At 36.1% G+C, this 19530-nt stretch overlaps 1 protein-coding gene across 20 annotated transcripts in view; it reads right to left on the minus strand.

Moving 5' to 3' along the window:
• Window positions 1–19530, minus strand: part of PARD3 (par-3 family cell polarity regulator) — a 588875-nt gene that overhangs the window by 132970 nt on the left and 436375 nt on the right. For all 20 annotated transcript variants that reach the window (XM_027560026.1, XM_027560020.1, XM_027560017.1 and 17 more), the window contains one exon: window positions 9627–9869. In XM_027560026.1, the coding sequence (XP_027415827.1) occupies window positions 9627–9869 (243 nt within the window). The remainder of the gene's footprint in view (window positions 1–9626; window positions 9870–19530) is intronic.

The following is a 19530-nucleotide window of genomic DNA, read 5'->3' on the forward strand; positions in this document are numbered from 1 at the left end:
CAAATGCATAAGTGTTCTTTAAATTCTCCATAAGCAGATATCTATATATCTGCTGGTGGTTCATTCATTTTTTCCAGACATATTTCTGTAACAGAAATCTTGGACATAAGGAAAGTCAGCATTACTTTTTCTAGGAAATATTTAAAAGGTAAGAAAGCTTCCTGTCCAATGAAAATATTTATAATTGAATATATATTTACCAAATTTTGAAGCACACAAGTTTTTATTTCTTTACATGAAGTAATTTTTACTTAGCCTCAAAATTGCTACAGTTGGTGAATGTTAATAATATGTAATTTATACAAATTGTTTAACATGGATAAACATGGAGACAGACATAGAGTATTTATAGTTAATCTGGAAAAGTAAAAATATTTATTTATTAATGTGTCTTTTTTTTCATTACTAGCATCAGCTTGTCAGAATCTCAGTCTGTGTTAGGGATCTAACATGTTTCCATGTTTTAGATGAATGACTTCTAAAAAAAATAAGGACTTTCTACACATTTAAGGATAGTGATTGAAATCTGGGGTTTTAAGAGGTTCCAATCAGATCCCCACCTCTTGCATGGACTGTCTGCGGCTAAGATCAGGCACATAGTCAATGGACAATTTAAGAAGAGGAATGGCTGTCTTCCACACATGCGCCATATTAATGTGAGGATCATCTCTCAGCCTCCCTGCGTCCATGCAGCACCCCTAAGGGGGCGTCACAGAAGCCGGGGATGATGCCAGTACCTGAGGACACAAAGGTGTGCAGAGATGAAGTGCGGGTCTGCATCTAAAGCAACAGAGAACTGTACTGAAAACAAGGTATATGCACAGAGTATAGTCTCATCTGCTGCGTGTGCCACATACAAGATGTTTTCAGATTAATGGCACAGTCTAAGACTGCACCCAAACTATTACTTCCTGACTTCTGTATACGAGAAATCAGCCCTTACTCCCAGAACATAGGAAATAGAAAATTTGCACATTACCAGATATTCAAGTAATGAAAGAAAACTGACTTTGCACACACACACACACACACACACACACACAGAGCTTTCCATAGCCTAGAACCCTCAGCTTTAAGTACAGTTTAAAGAAGAAAAAAAAAGTTGGGTCAATTAGCAGCCCCATGAATGTTGGAAACATCTTAACAGTGTCTCACAGATGAAAGAGTACAATACAGAATGGGAAAAAGAGGGAAAGTTAAATTATGTCTGCAGTCATAATGAATCAAAGCCCAGAAGGAGGTCTGCAAATCAGCAGGTTCTAATGAAATATTAAGGTAAGTGATTATTGATGAAAAATGAATAAGCCTTTTTGATTTTGGCAACCTTTAAATCACACCTAGCTAATTAAAACAACTCAAATGCATTCATTGACTCCTTGATGGGCATTTAGCTATCCTTGGGTGCAGTCAGACTTGATTTTGTGAGGGGCGTATGTAGCTGATGCCAGTTACATGGATGTGTGTGCCAGAAAAGACACACCATTAAAGAAAAACATCTAGTTCCTTTTCATATTTGATTTATCATTTCTAAACTGGGAGTAAAAAAAAAAATCACCAGGGACATTTCCTGTGTACCATAAATAAAACATCCATAATACTCTACTACATATTAACACTGAACCTTATTTTAATTAATTATCATATAATGAATACAAGGCATTTATAATACCAATATTATGCAATTAAGTGGTCATTTTTATTTAAATATATCACAGAGCTATCGAAAATGCTCTTGAAAAAATTCCACCCACACCTCCAGAGGGGAGCCAAACAGTGAGTCCAAAGGTGAGCTTGTCCACACGTCACGTCACAGGCTGGGGAGGGTCCGACCACAGTCCCAGGCCCTCACCGTCTTCGCTTGTGTCTCAAAGGTCATAATCCTTGTCACCCTAGTCCCCTGGTTTAGAAATGAATCTGTGACTATTCGAGCTTAAGTCCTGTACCAAATTTCTGCAGGTTTAGTTTCTTCTTAATTACAGAAATCAATCAAATGTCCTCAGCCAGGCACATCTGAGCATCCGTATAGAATGTAAAAAGCCACAGGCATCAACTGTAGCATCAGAATTAAAAGTCGAGGAACCTAAAAGTTTCACACACAGAAGGTGCTTTAAAAATACAGAGAATTCCCCAATATCATGCTCGTGAAAAAACAACTTTTTTTTTAAGTAGAAAACTGCATAATTTGTTTTTTTTTAGGCCACAAACTGCATAATTCCTCCACAGGCCTGAGACTCCAGCAAGGCCCCAGAATCCACTTGGAATGGCAACCAGTCTGGTGTCACCCAACCTGCCTTCCCCTCCCTACTGAATTCATATCACTCTGTGTATAACACAGGGCATAGTCTGTCACATGGCACCAAGTGAGAGGAAATGGGAGGGGAATCTCTTATTCATTTCTGTATCCAGACCCCTCCCACATCCTTGTACATTGTAGCTGCCAAATAAGTGTTGGGGAGGGGAGGGACGGAGGCTAGAAGAAGAATCCATTCCAGAATCCAGGGCTTGTTCAAAGAGTTTAAGCCCTTGACCATTTAGCAAAGCTTGAATATCCACGTGAAAGGAAAAAAAGAAAGAGAAGGAAAAGAGAATAATTTGAATTAAGTATTTATCCTCAGCTTTAGTTTCTGTCACAAAGCAGGTGATTTTTTTTTTTAAGCTACGCCAACACAGCGTGTAAAACCAAAACTGAAATCAGAACTCTCCTGCATCAGAATTAGAATTTTATAGAATCAAAGTCATTTCTAGGTCTTCCTTTCCTTCATAGGCCACATGGAGACTGTGAAATTTAGAGAAAATCCTCATGCCTCAAGAAATGGGGTGCCAGAATTCACTGTCCTTGTCCGAGTCCACAACAGCTGGCAGTTCCACGGAACTCCCGGGAGTCATGCTGTCTGTTAACTTGTTCCATGGATACCCCATGTTCTCCAGTTAGCCCCAGTTCCTTCTGCATCCTGCCCATCTCTGCTCCCAACCTTCTTTAAGAATTCTAAGTGTCATCAGAAAAAAGCTAAGCTGAAAGAGCCACCCACCCACTCCACCATCCTACCAAAAGGAACCACCCTGGAGATGCTTATCTGGCCCCAAGGTACTTAATTTCAAAGACAAATATTTTGAAAACTCTGTATTCCTAAGGATTCAGCAATATAACCCTGTGTAGTTCATTCACTAGAACTAATTATGAAAGGTATAAAGTAAGAAAATTGTTTTTAAAATATTTTTTTAGTTTTACAGAAATGTATATAATAATATTCATTCATTCATTCTACAAAGATTTGTTGATTCCCTTTTATGCAATTTTAAGTGTATATTAAGTAATTACTACAGAGCCACAGAATATATGAATTATCTCATCATTTTCTGTTCTGTGACAATACAGAAGGTTTTGAATTTTCACACTCCTATCTCCACATCTGTTTTAGTGGAAGAATCTAAGGACTAAGGATTGGAAAAGAAAAAAAAAACATCATTACTAATCAACTACTTAAGTTACAAAAAATCAACCAATGGGGCACTAAAGGAAGTAGAAAGGAAAAAGCATCAAACAGAGAATAATCAAACAGCTATCCACAGTGAGTGCTGGAAGTGTCCAAGGAAAAGCTCTAGAATATCTGAGAAGTTTATTTAAAAATGGATTTTGAATTCAGATCTTGATAAGTCTCCCAAGAAGTTGAAAATGCATCTCACAATAGGGCTCCACATAAATCCTCATGAATTTATATTAAGAACTGATTGATATTCCATCTTGGTGCAGAAGCAAGAAGGAAAGAACCACCAACCTAAGACCACTAAATACCAGTAAGATTGGTACTTGAATCCACAGGTCTGGACTGCCTAAAAGGACAGAAGAACCAGGTGGTTGGGTCAAAATAAAAAGATGAGTTGTCATGATGAGTTGCATGTAAAGCAGGATTTTAGAGTTTCTGTGTGAAGGCTAAAATCAAATGAAATACCAAGTGGCTAATGGGAATTTCCAAAAGTGTGGCCAGCTCATCATCAAAGACCCCAAAGTTCAGTGCCTTGAAAAGGAAAGACATTAAAACAAAACGAACGCACTCTGCTGGGGCACTGTTTGCCAAGTAAGTACCCAGGTCTAAAATAGTTTCCATTTATCCTCATATTTCTGCAGAATATTTAAACTTTCTCTAAGGCTAAAATAAATATATAAATAAACAACCCCCATTACACATTAGTTCTCCAAACAAATTATGGTTTCAGGCAATGTTAATCAACAAAAAGAATTAAACAAGAAGTCTTTAAAATTAGCCATGACCTTATTTATGGCTTCATTACATTCAGGATTTCATTTGTTGGGTTGTTTATGTCACCTCAGCCTTTAATTTAATTGCTGCATCTCTAACTATATTAGATAGCTTAATGAATGGTGATGGCTTGTTTTTACTCACCAAAATGTAACATTTGCAGAACATATAACACTAAAGAGCCACTTAATTCATCCATGAATTAGTAGAAGTTGGATTTATACTTTGAGGCTGATCCTCTATTAGGAAAAGTATGATGTGAGCCAATATGACATAATTAAGGATGAGGCTAAAACGAGAGACTGGGGCCCATAGACATCGTGCTGAGGGCTTGGACTGCATCTTGGAGACAATGAGCAGCTGGAGAACAAATTTAAGCAAGAGAATGAGATGTCAGATTTTAATTTTAGATAGAAAACTCCAGGTATTGTGGGAATTTGAAGAGAACAAGACTGGAGGCTGGGAGAAGAGCTAGGAGATGACTGCCAGCATCTGTGAGTAAGAACAGGAGAGAAGGAGTTTGGAATTATTCAGAATGTAAAATCATTAGGCCTTTGTCACTGACTGATGTCTGGTGTGGGAGGCTGCAGAAGAAAACACTGTCTAGAGTCAATGTGAGGGTCGTGACAGCATTCTCTGAGATTAGGCTGATGATAGCAGAGGAGGTCTGGACTGAGAAACCATGAACTTGGTTTTGGATGGGGTTTAGGTGCCTGGGAGACACAGAAAGCACATGCTGGTAGTTAGCTCCAAGAATCTAGGGTTTATGGAGGACTGAGTTAGTGCAGAATAAACATCACCAGTGCTTCAGAGCAGTTAAAGCTACAACCCAAAGAACACATAGGAATTATCAGTGGTCAGAGCTATTTCCTCAGGCAATCCCAAATTAGGAGACAAATAGAAGAGAATCTCTTAAGAGACAGTGAAGAAAGAGTCAGAAAGGAAGCAAGAGATAGCAGTACCGGACATAAAAACTAAAAGAACAGAGCTTCAGGGAGGCCAGAGTGACCCAGAGGGAAGAAACAGAAGCATTCACTGAACCAGGAGTCCAGGATTGGGAAACTAACACACCATGGCTGCTGTAACCCAATGCCCACAAACCTACTGCCTTAAGATAACTCCAGTTTATCACATTTGAGTGCTGGAGGTGGGTTTTGCTGGACTTTAAGCCAATGGGTTAACAGAGATGGTTCCTCTGGAGGCTTTCAAGGAGAACCTGCTTCCTGGCTTTTAGCAGCTTCTAGAATCCACTGACCTCCTGGGCTGATGGCCCCTTCCTACCTTTATGGCAGCAGTCTGCATCTTCAAGTCTTTCTCTGACCTTGATTCTCTTGCCTTCTTCACTTATGATCCACTGGGCCCAGCTGGAGAATCCAGGGAAACATCCTCACTTTAAGATAATGTAATCAGATCTGCAGCGTCCTTTTGGCTGCATGAAGGAGCCTATTTACAGGTTCCAGGGACCACAGAGTCAGACATGACTGCAGGGATTTAGCAGCAGCAGCAGCAGAAGCAGCAGGGACTAGAGCGGGGCATCTTTGCAGGGGCCATTATTCCCCCTACCACATGGAGAGAACAAGATGCAGGAAAGAAGAAACAGCAGTCTCTATCAATTCTAGATTAGTCTTTCAAGAAGTTTGGATTAGAAGTGAAGAGGGAAAATAGGGCAGAGAATAGCCAGAGGGTAAAAAAGACTTTTTTTTTTTTTTAAGCAACATGATCAAGACATCAGCAAGCTCACCAGCTATGAGGAAGTGGCAGCAGAGACACACAGGCTAAAAAGGGACAAAAAGGGGGACCAAGGAGCAGGCTCCTTGCAGGGGTAGGACTGGGATCTGGAATAGTGTTCACAGGGCTAGCCAAGAAGAAGGAAAGTGGATCCTCAGTAAGTAGGGACAGAGAGGTGGTCCAGGCAGATGGAGGAGGTGGATGGAGCTGGCCAAGGTCAGAGATGGGTAGGAGGAACACTGAGATGGGGTCAGTGTAGAGCTCATTCATCAGCAAGGGCATCAACTTGCAAAACACACGTTACAATGAGATGGACTCCATTTGAAATATCTTTCTCACATCTCAAGAAAAGCAGAGATTTAAAAAAAAAAATACTAAGTAAATGTAAGTAAATAAAACGGTCTTTGACTTTTTGAATAGCAAATACAACTTTGTTATATGACCCAACCTTTTAAGAAGAGCGCATGTTTAATAATGGCCCATAACTAAGAAAATTAGTTTTCTCCGTGTTTGGCAGACTTCCTTTTGACACAACTGGATTCCGGTTTTTAATGGGGGAGAAAACAAGTTCACAGAGGTCTTTTCTTTTAAAATCGGCATTTTCACTTTAGTCATAAAATGCATGCAAAAAGCTTGTGATTATGGTATTTATGTTTCCATTAAGGTGTCCTCAGCAAGCTGGGGGAGTCTAGCCTACTATTTTCCTGCTATTTAGATTTATAGCAGCACAGTAACTATTTTATTTCAATTATATTTGAGGACAGTGCTCTCTTGGTGGCAAATGATTGCATGGTGACAGTCAGCAAATGTCCATTAGAACTATCCTTCTGTAGAGTTTTTAACTACAGATTCTGGGATCTTACTATAAAAATACGAATTGTTGGTGCTCTCAAATAATAAAAAACATACTGACTGTCATTCCATCAATATTTTTTTTAAGAATTCGAAGCACACAAAACTTTTGGATTGAAATTGTATAACTTACAAAAAGAAACTTTTTGCTGCGTGTCAAGAAACATTGAATAAAGTTTATGATAACACACCTGCAGGCTGACATTTTGAATAAAATGATGATTCGGTCGTAGGTAAACAATGGGCATTTATGAATGCCCAGATAAAGTCATACCCAATATGGAAATTATATATTATTTCACAGCTTCACTGTAAACAGCCCTTACTAAACAAACTGATATTAGAGTTCTGATTTGATTTTGATCAGCTGCATCACACTCTGAATACACAGCAATCAAATAGGATATACATTCCACCAAGGAGACATAGGATTAGAAATCATTGACAATAGAATCTGGTTACAAGCAGGATAAAAGTTAAATATGCCAAAACTTTTGTACGTTTGAGCTTTGTTATTCACAGAAAATAGAAGAATATGTCTGGTTTCTCTGGCATCCACCCAATACGAAAACACAGAATGTTATCAAGAGCATTAATAAAAAGTAATAACAATGACACTATGACCAAAGGGTACAGTCAGATAACAGTACACATGTCAAGTCGATTAAACAGGCATGGATATATTGCCAGAGTATGAAGCGATTCTAGAAAAAAAAAAATTTTATAAATAATATGCGGAAATGGAGAAAGTGTCCCATTCTGACATCAAATTCACAGCACTTAATAAATGATCCCTGGTTATTTCCACGTGGGGCTACCAGATCCACATTTCCATCAGATCAATCAAAATGATAAACAGTGAAATTCAGAATATGGCTTTCTTACTGAACAATAAAAATCCCAGAACAGATTCAGGCTACACTTCACACTGTCAGTGGACTGGAGATGCTCCCATGAAATCCAAAAATTTGAATAGTAAAGTTCATCTGACACCAACAGCAAACTTGGGTGAAATTTAGTTAGTTGCTGGGAGATTCCTTACTGGGTATAAACTCTCTCTGAGGAGTTTCAAGTTTTAGGTTTCCATTATTTAACTTTTCAGAAAGTTAATGGAACCATATTGTAGGTCATCTTGTATGTTATTTCCCTGTCTGAATTTAAGCTTATACATACAGAGGCATCAAGAAATGCTACTTTCACCGATGTCTTGAGTTAATGATAGAGAAGCACGTTGAACTTCATGCCTTAGGATACATCGATAGGGTGCACAGGTCAAAGATCGCTGGCTACAGACATGCAAAAGAGCCGCAGAATCTAATTGAGAAGAGCGACGGCTGAACTGAGTCAGCCAAACTGCAACAAACCTGCCACGGAGCATCCACCACCACGTTCATGCTTGTGATTTGTGTGAGACTTCAGATTTGGAAAAAAAAAAACATTATTGGCCACATTAAAGTAATGTTGTTCATTTGCATGTAATGGTTTTGCTGTTTTGTTTGTATTTAATTTGTAAAGATGTTTGGTTTTATAGTTATATAATGGCTATAAACAGAAGGAGTTCAGCCCTATTTTATTTTTATACATATTTAAATAACATTATAATCAAAGCAATTTAATTCTATACTGCAGTATCAAGAGATGGTTCTTTGAAGAGTCTCTACACTACTCTAGTCTTAGAAACACTTTTTTACAGCTTTCATTCTGACAGAAAAAGGCAATGGAGGTGAAGCCATTATTTCCAAGCCAAATTCATATTCATAGGTTGATGAAGAAATACTTCACAGGTACCATAATTCCCAACTTTTTGGATTAGCAATATCATTGTTCAATGGATAGCTTATCTCTGAAAAAAATAATTACAAAACACAAAATTTTAATTTCTGTGATTTCTCCAGAATTTTGATTTTGGAAAAGGGTTAGACCATCTGTGTTTTAAGAAGCCCTCCAGGTATCTGATGCATGCTAAAGAACCACTAGTTTGAAGGGAAACCTACTACTTTTAATATTCAAAGCACAGCTCCACTACAGAGCAATGATTATGACACCATTATAAGATGGGATGGAATGAGTGTATTGTTTATGACAATAGCATGCATGTGTTTCAAATAAAAAGAAATGTGTACTATTTTCTTCATGAACTAAATTTTATATGGTGCATGAATATATAAATGGAGGGATGGAAAAAGATGTTCCTAAATTGTTTCAGATAAAATTTGAAATATATATATCCATTAACACAGGGTCAGCATCACACTCCTTTGTGCTGCACTAATGTATACAATCAGACCTGTGGCTTGTTAACGAGCAGTTTGAAGACTGGCTATACTATACATCTCATTCAGTAATTCTTTCATGACATGAAAATCATGTCACCAAAAAAAAAAAAAATAGGTCCAAATAAACCATAATTAAAACAACTCATGTCATTGCTCGTCTATCATAACTAGAGGCTCACCTCACAATAAAAAAAAAAAGTCTTAAATTGAAGAACCACTTTCAACTTTTTCTTATCTGAGTTTTAAACTACAGGTTAGTTCTCCCATCAGAACCCATTTTAAGAACAAGATGAAATACGCTGGGATCATGAGACAAGCTATCAAAATCTCTACTGTTCCTTCCATTAGGCTTTGATTTGTGTAAACTTGATGCTCTTAGACTCAACAGCTTTTTAAAGCCCGTTAATAAAAGGCAGTTCTTGCTTGAGAATTGATGAACAATCTACTCCCTTGTCACAAACTATATAATAGCTGATTTGGAAGCAATACTCTGATTGCTCCTGGAGCCTACCTGTCTGCAGGTAAAGGTTTGGAATTCCGCGGCTTCTTCACTTGGGCGTACAAAGCATCCATCATATGTCCTTCTCTTGGGCTCTGAGGTCTGGTGCTGAGAGCCATGGAACCTTCATAGGAAGAAATTCCCCCGTACATCAGCTCATCATCACAGCCAAATGTCCGATGAAAATCTTGGATTTCAGCATAGTCACGTTCCCGAGCCTGTCGCTCCCTAAATTCTCGAGTTTTGGCTTGAATCCTGTAAAATTAAAATAAGTTGGAGCAAGAAAAACTATGCCTTTCCTAAGAACTGGATATAGAACATTCATCAAAATACATTGCAAAATACATATTCTTTCATGCAATTCTAAGAAGCTGGATAGGATAAACAATGTTATATTCATTTTAGATTATCAAGGTAATGTCATGGATTCTCAAAAATTATCATTTCAGATAGCTTTGTTCATGTCAATAAGACATACTCATAATTTACATCTTATTTTAAATTATCACTTATTAACTAACTCTAAAAATCCACAAGGAATAGTTTTAGGCATCCACTTGCATTTTATTCATGAAATTTTTTGAGGCAAAAAGTCACTTTTTAAAAAGTTATACACACATATACTGTAGTTGCATACATTTATGTATGTATATACATGTACGATCTTCTCATTATGATACCATACACATTCAACATACTTTGAAACTTAAGTATGAATCCACACTATTATTCTTTATTAGTGGCAAAAGATCTCAGTTTAATGATACTGACTTTGATTTTTTGTGATGTATACAAAGCTCACAAAATCCTGAGTTTCAGGACAAGAAGGCATGCATTCAACCAAATTCTGAAATCAATCTATTGATATTGTGCTAAGCTGGTCTTAGTTAGCTGAAGATAATTCAACAACCCTTGATAGAACTTTGATAACTTTTAATGGGAAAAATTTTTCTATTACATACTTATAAATTTAAATGTTTACTTAAAAGTGAAGTCTTATTTATAAAAGCAATACTTTGGGCTTTGTTTAACATTTTATTGCAAAGTTATTGACTTTTTTATATTCAAAGTAGACCACTGCTAGAATAAATGATACATAAATGTATTTAAAAGAATACAGAAAAGATACAAAATCAGATGAACATAGGGCATTAATAAAAGAGAAAACTACAGGTCAGTATTTCTCATGAATATAGAAACAAAATTCCTTACCAAAATATTAGCAAATAGAATTTGGTAATATATAAAAATAATTATACACCATGACAAAGTGATGTTTATTGCCTGAATGCAAGGCTGGTTCAATATTTTAAAAATCAAACAATGTAATACATCATATTAATAGATAAAGAAGAAAAGTTACAAGATTATATCAACTGATGCAGAAAATGCATCTGACAAAATGCATTCAATAGTTATCATGAGAGAATTCCTCAAAAAAACTAAATAGAGCAAAACTAACTTCCTAAACTTGATAAAAAGCATCTATAAAAAACCCACTGATAACATAATGGAGGAAGACTGAATGCTTTCCCTTAAGATCAGGAAAAAGGTAAGGATATCTGCTCCTACCACCATAATTCAACATAGTGAAATTCTATACAATGAAGTCAGCTTAAGAAAGGAAATAACTGGCATACAGGTTGGAAAGGAAAAAATAAAACCATTCTTATTTGTAGACAGCATAGTGGTCTTTGTAGAAAATCCCAAGGAATCTACAAAAAATCTCCTATAACTAAAAGGAAAGTTCAGTAAGGTAACAGAATAGCAATACAATATTAATAAGCAAAAATCCATTATATTTCTATATGTTGGCAGTGAACACAGATGCCAAAATTAAACTACAATGTCATTTACAACCACTAAAAGAATGAAATACACTGACTAGAAAGGTTTGTTTATAGATATGAATAAAATACATAGGTGTAAACCTAACACAACATGTACAGGACTTACATGCTGAAAATTATACAATGATGATGAAAGAAATCAAGGAAGATCTAAAAACTGGAGAGACATATAATTTTCATGAATGAAAGACTCAACATAGTAAAGTCAGTTCTCCCCAAGTTGATAAACAGCTTAATGTAATTCCTATAAAACTCCAGCAAGACTCTAGTAGATACAAACAAGATTATTTTTAAATTTATATGAAAAGGCAAAGGATAGAATAGCTAAACAATTGGGATAAGAACAAAAAAAGTGGGAGGAATCACACTTGATGGTGTGGTTTCTATGGAGGGAGAGACACTTAGATCAGTTGAACAGGATAAAAAAACTCAGAGCTAACAAGTATGGCCAATTGATTTCTCATAATTATACGAAAGCAATTCAGTGAAGTAAGTCTTTTCAACAAATAGTGCTGGAGCAATTAGACATCCATAGGCAAAAACGAAAACAAAACCAAACAGAGCAAAACCCACTTTGAATTTAAACTTCATCCTTGATACAAAAATTAACTAAAAATGGATCACAAATTTAGATGTAAAATGTAAAACTACAGTTTACCTGTGGCCACCAACAGTGAGATAGGACTCAAGAACAGACAAATCTGGTTACTACCCTGAACCAACGTGTATTCTAATGTTCATCCTAGAAATAGATGCTAACAAAGCTTGCTGCATCAGTGGCACTAAAAGTAGAGCTTTAGAACGAGGAATGCACTGTGGTTTCGGTGCACTTCAGTGACAATTGAGCCAATAAAAGTCACACAATGATTTTATTTTATACTTTTACATTTGAATGTCTTATTTATTATAAAGCGAGAAAAGAGACTGCAACACAACCAAAAGTTATATATTCATGTCATATATTTTCATGTTTATTACTCATTGTCATATTTTTCTCATTTCAGAAAAAAAAAATTTTTTTTGGTTCAGGAGAGAAAATGCTTTTAAGGAAAATCACATAGTTTAAGGAAACTTTTCAAAAAGAGGGTGTCTCGCAGTGTAGCCCTTAACAGCTCCAGATGGTCAATGCCATAAAAGGACACCCCCTCTGCTGTTTCACGGTGACCCTGGGGTCACAAATTATCTCTAAGATGTAAGACTCATCCGTTTTTCTGAACAGTCAGGTTGTTGTTTAGCAGTATCCATCTAATTTATCTTGGGCCAAATCTCAGCAATGACAAAAGTAACTGATTAGCACAAAACTTAGCCAAAGAAATAAATGTCTATTGATTTAAGCAGGCCAGAAAGTCATTCTGAGCCATAAACAAGAGAACCATTCTGAGGTTTAAATGATGGCAGACAGCTGTTCTGACATGGATGGGCAACACATTCAGGCACTATTTCCCAATTCTTGGAACGTTAAGAAAAAAATGTGAAAACAACTACTAAAACTTTTTATTAAGACCTTTAAACATTTTAATAAAGAATTTATCATTTCAATTTGGTATATTCAAACATAAATATTCACACCTTTCTTTTCTGTTAGAAAAAAAAAAGTATTTTCCATTATGATAATGAAATTGCCTTGAACCTGCATAGAAAATAATACACAAAATAATGTAATATACTAAATAAAGTAATAAGGTTAATTTCTTTCCTGCTGTCACTAAATTCATGCTAACAGTCTCTCTTCAGCTTGACATCAATTAATGATTTTCATTCCAGACTCTTGTCACAGTGTTCACCACCCTTTTCTCTAATTAAAATGGATGATGCATGATGAAGATAAAACACACAAGACTTCTGTTCTTGTAACATTTCTATTCATTAGAATTTTTGCTTTTACAATAAATGGCTTTTAACACTAATTGCAGTAGAGTAAAATGAAAATAACTTTTTTATGACTATGAAGTATAGTCCTTACATATCCAGAAAAGACACAAGGCTTAATAAGCACTACTATTAAGGAATCAACTTCTCAAGATAGAAAAATCAATGGTTCCTTAAATTACTCTACTGTATTCAAAATACTTCTACTTCCAACATTATGAATGCTCAATACATGGAATGTTCTGAATAATAAGTTTTTAGAAACTCCAAGAAGCAGAAATTGACCTCTAATGTTTTTAATTAAAAAAAAAAATGCTTTTAACATCTACAAAAGATAGGATATACTCATGTTACTTTAACATACAAATTAAAATAAATTTCAGATTGCTATATATTAGATAAGTGTAAACTATCTTCAAAACAATGTTCAGGAGCTTGAAATCAACTCTTTTGGGGAACATTTTGTCCTCAACTTATTATACTACCATATGGAAGCTTGTTTCTGGGAACAAAGTTCCTGGATCTTTTCCCAACAATATTTCCTGTCTAAAAATCGGTATTAGAGAAATTCATCAAAGAAAATCCTACTTTCGTGGCAGAATGAAATGTAAGCAACAAGGCAACTGGAAAAAACAGTTTGCCCAAAGAGAGGTTGTGGTCAACTGATTGAATGCTGACTTGCCCCTCAAAACAGTTGAGCAAATGGCAGACATCAAAAATCTTCAATCTTCACCTTACCCTGCTGGGCAAATCAAACAACTGCCACCTACCTAGATGTAAGCTGCCAATGGACTATCTATGCTGAATTCCCAAAAGAAGGAAAATATCCCACTGAAAATGAAGAATTATCATTTTAAGTAGGATTTTAATATGCTTATAGTATTGGGGCAAAAGTTGACTGGAAAAGCCTTCCAATGTTCTGAATGGATTCTCAGAAAAAATTCTTGAATAGGAACAATTGTTTTAAAGATATTTCCAATTCAAGGGAAGAAGGCAGCTGTTGAAAACCACAGTGGTTATAGTAGATTAGGGATGGGGGAGTCAAACTTCATCCCTCAAAGCTACAATGAGGAAACAGCAGATTTATAATATAAAATAATTAAAAGTTGAAAAAAAGATCAAAGAAAAGCTTTCACAGAGACAATACTATCCACTAACACAACCACTATTTTTCCAGAATCTACGCAGTTACAAGAATGTACACCCATCAGCAGCCCTTTGTCTAAGCATGGGTACAGAACTACTCACTTTGCTACATGCTGAGTTCTTGAGAACTAGATCTAGACCCCAATTATCATCTCTGTACAGTGTTCCTTATTAACTCCAGCCCTACCAACCTCTCCCCTTCCCAAAGCTCTGTGGTCATCAACTTTCACAACTGATTATAATGTCTTATGTTGATTTTTTAATGTTATGAGGTTTAGATCTTTTCTCCATCTTAACAAAGGTAAGAAATTCTTGACAGAGGAAGAATTATAATAAGAATAAAAATTTTATACCATCATTTTATTTAATATATTGTGAACAAGAAAAATTTCTCTTTTATGCTAATAAACCACTAGAATGATATTTGACTAACCAAAACACACACACACACACACACACACACACTCACTATTCTCTCTCATAGATACTTACTCATTCACTCACATTATGTTCTGGCTTTCACAAATGTCAAATCACCTACAATTATTTCCAACTCAAAGAGATGCTATAATGCCAAATCTAAGAAAGCTCTAATCAAAAATAAAACTGACTTTCCTACTCTAGTTACAGACTGTCAATAAAATCTGCTTCAATTTGCCCAAGTATTGGTCTATTTTGGACTTCCATGATGTTCATAGATTCTTTAAAAATTTGTTCACCTGAACAATAAGTTCTTAAAATATGTCTGATGAACTAATCTCATTGATTAGAACTGACTTTTCTGAAGGATTTAAGGGGCCAGAGAAAATATGAAGAACCCTGCTAAATTATAGAAAAATATATTTTTGCATTAAAAGGATAAGCTTTAAAAGTTGACTTGTATTTGAATGACAATATGTGACGTGCATGCAAATATTATCCAGAATATCTGGGTTCTGATGTCAGAATTCAGGGAATCTGAATCCTAAGGTTCAAGTAAAACAGAAGTGAAAATTGTTTATTCTTTTAGATGCACAGGAAATGCACCTATTGTTGCTATATAGTCTATTCCTTCTGTAATTTCACTAATTCTTACTCATGCACTTACAGAAACCTTACTACTATATTCTGATACACATTTTTTAAATGATAATCCTGCAAAAACTAACAAATAAACACATGCCATCTCTGAAAAGGATCTTATAACTAAGAAAGACCACAAAAAAGTTCCTATCAAAATTTCAAGAACTTACTCAAAGCAGATATTGGAAACACTTGGTAAAAGTGAAAAGAGAAATGCCAGTGATTGGAAACTGGAGGCAAAAAGGCCAGAAAATTTTATTTCCTGAATGTTGTATCTATATGAGATGATGAATGTTCACTAAACTTATTGTGGTCATCATATAAAAAAAAAAAAACAAAAAAAACTCAATTCTGCCAGTTAGGTGAATGACCTGGCCATGGCTAAACTAAGAGCCAATGGTCTTTACTTGTCATCAGTATTTCCCAAATGACTCTTAATTCTGAGAGATACTGGGATTTTGTGGGAAGAAATAGTGAAGAAGGATATATATCTATGAGTAAGTAAGTTAGGAAGTGATGATTCTCTAGGCTGTGGGCTTTCCAGGTGGTGCTAGTGGTAAAGAACCTGCCTGCTGATGCACAAGATGTATGAAACATGGATTCAACTCCTGGGTCAGGAAGATTCCCTGGAGGAGGGCATGGCCACCCACTCCAGTATTGCCTGGAGAATCCCATGGACAGAGGAGCCTGGCGTGCTACAGTCCCTAGAGCCAAAGAGACTCGGACACGACTGAAGCAACTTAGCACAAACATGCCCACACACATTTTGGTGACTCACAATGTACATGAACAGAATTAGGCTGTTGAGAAATAAATAATGGAGTAAAGAAATATGCATAAGCTGCTTTTAACCAAGTGTTTCTCAAATATATTTGCATGTGGAGCCCTTTTTCTGCTGATGAATGCTGTTTGGGAAACCCCAAACCGCAATATTTATATACCATTAAAATATAAATGAAGCTATCAACAGAGCAAGAATACAGTAGAAAGCCAAAGATTACTTCTGACACTGAGTTAACAGAAAAATCCACTGATGTGCTTTATACTTGAAGCTGAGTGGGCCCAAAGTTACAGAGATCATGTAATTGAACCTGTGTTATTTGGGAATCAGAGCCCCATCCTTTTGTGAGGTGGAATGAGCTAATGTGTGTGCATGCATGCTCAGTTGCTCAGTCATGTCTTGACTCTTTGTGACCACATAGACTGTAGCCCACCAGGCTCCTCTGTCCATGGGATTCTCCAGGCCAGAAGAAGTCCCTAAATGTACTTAGTCACTCAGTCATGTCTGACCCTTTGCAACCCCATGGACTGTAGCCTGCCAGGCACCTCTGTCCATGTGGATTCTCCAGACTAGAATACTAGAGTGAGTTGCCATGCCCTCCTCCAGGGGATCTTCCCAACCCAGGAATTGAACTGGGGTCTCCTGCATTGCAGGCAGATTCTTTACCAGCTGAGCTACCAGGGAAGCCCAAATGAGCTAATAGGGCCTACCAAATGTTGTCAACAGCATCACTGAACAGGTAGGGTACCAGGCTCAGTGCTCAAAGCTAGAAATCAAAATAGCACATCTCAGGATCAGCAAACTTCACCCTTACTGTTTTCCTTCTGAAGAGGAGACCTCAGGCACAGAGGCTTTGGTTCTGACAGGGGACAGCTGGTGAAGCCCAAAGACAGACCCACAGCAGGATCCTTCTCCTCTTTTCTCCCGGTAGACAGCTTGTATCCGAGACCCCAGCTCCCAGTGACGGCAGCAAGTGGAAGGAAAAGCAGGGAAGGGAGCAAGAATGAAGGCAAATTCCATCTCAGACCCCTGCTCTGAAGAATCTAACTTACTTTCACTATCTAAATAGATATTAACATGGTAGAAAAAATCATTTTCAGCTATATTTATTGTCCTTTCAATTTTTCAATATTCTATCGAGTCATATTCAGGCTTCATGGATTTGTACAGACAAAAAAAAATATTTTGGTATGTGGACCTGACATAACTAATAACTAAGGAATATCAGGTTTTCTATTTTTAGATAGAATCAGCTGAAATTATTTTTGGAATTCAAATAGCTACAGTAGTAAATAATATTACAGGAGATGTTTCACTGCCCATCAGCAGTGAAGGAAAAGCTGTCATGAGAATATAGGCAGTGGCTTATTTAGTTTTCTCTATTACCTCCAGTCAGCTTCTTCCCAAAGAGGCTGCAGTTTTCATTCTCAAAAGGAGCAATGCCAATGCCAATAGACAGAATAGGAAAGAGGTTTTACAAAAGCAGAATTGCTTTATCAAAATAACACACACTAAACAAGTATTGCTTATGCAATTCAATGAGTCTCATATATTTCCCTGCTCAGTTACAGGATCCATGAGTTTAAATAAAACATACTTGTAAAAACTGTTATTGAAACACGCAAACAGTTTTCTTACATTATGAGGCTAATTGATTTTTTTTAATGGACCATTCACTTGTTCCCTGACCCTAAAAGATTCTTTATTCTAGGCCTCTTGTACGTTGTAAATTCATTAGGACCAACCTAGTTCCCAGAAGTATTGCATCATTAGAGGTAGAGATGCAGATTAAAAGCAAAGTGGAGAGGTGAACTGTGCCTTAGGCAAATTAATAATACAAGTGAAGCCATTATGTAAAACAATTGTTTGGCTGTAAAAATTTGACTATGCATTATAGAGGATTTTGGAAGACGTGGATAGAATTCTGCATTGAAACAGAGCAGTTCATCTTAAACTGCAAAAAGGGGAATATGAAAAATGGTGCAGATTAATGACACTCTTCCCCTAAGCTGGCATCAAGATAGGGAGAAGTATAATGTTTCTTCCTACCCATTAAATTATTCTCTAACTAAATCACATATTTGCCTGTGGATAAATCTGAATTCATACATTTACCTGGTACATACTCTTCCTTAAGGGATAAGAAAGTCTTTTAAGGTAGATGTTTATACTACTGAACACTTAAATGCCATACTCAAACACTGAGAACACTACGTGTCCTGTTCTAAAAATAGTGAGTTTATTAAGTTTGGGGATGTCTAAATTGGTGAGGATTAGAGAGAGTCAGAAAAGCAAGAAAGGTGGAATGACTTTTTTTTTAATTGGAGAAGAACTGGAAGAATAGACTCAATTTTGTAAAATAGATTAAAAGTGCATATTTTTCCCCACTTACATATTTTATAAACTGCGAAGCTACAAATAGAGAATCACACCATTCCAGAAAAACACAAAAACATAACCCTCAGGGGTATAAGAAAGATGAATGAAAAATATCCAAACACGAGTCACTTCTGACAGAAAAGCCTGTCTTTTCTTTCTGTCCTAGTTAAGAATGAGATCAAAGGTGCCACAACTCTAGAATTATAGTAAGAATAGCCGACTTAGCTTTAGAGATGCTGGGTTACAACCCTAGCTATGGATGATACTTAGCTTTATAACCTTGATCAGAGTAACCTTTCATCCATTTCATTGGTCTGTGGGTCCCCACCATGAAATGATTCAACAGTAGATAACAATCTTTCAGGAAGAGATGGAGAAACATTTAAGTAAAAAATGTCACACAAAATATGATAGCAAAAGAGGAGGAGGAAAAAGATGTCTGCCTTCATAGGAAAACAACATAGTAAATAATCAATAGCCTCCTCAATTCTTACTAAAAATCAAAATATTTTAAATGATATGTAAAAACTCAAATAGTTTTATTTCCATATGAACATTTCTTTAAAATTATTACAATATACTATATACTCATAGGTGAATGAGACAGAATATTACATATTTTTGCCATTTTCAGTGATCGTTAATGCTGATTTATTTTCTCTTAATATCCATGCTCATATGCCCTACCATCTTCTATGCAAAGATCTTAACCAAAACCAATAAAATTCATTTCAATGCCACAAAGTAAAATAAGGCTTTTTTCTTTTAATTGTTTTTACATTGTATTCACCCAACCATCAGTATTTGGACTGACATAGAAAGATAAAAT

The sequence above is a fragment of the Bos indicus x Bos taurus genome, chromosome 13 (assembly GCF_003369695.1).
Source record: "Bos indicus x Bos taurus breed Angus x Brahman F1 hybrid chromosome 13, Bos_hybrid_MaternalHap_v2.0, whole genome shotgun sequence".
Taxonomy (NCBI): Eukaryota; Metazoa; Chordata; class Mammalia; order Artiodactyla; family Bovidae; genus Bos; species Bos indicus x Bos taurus.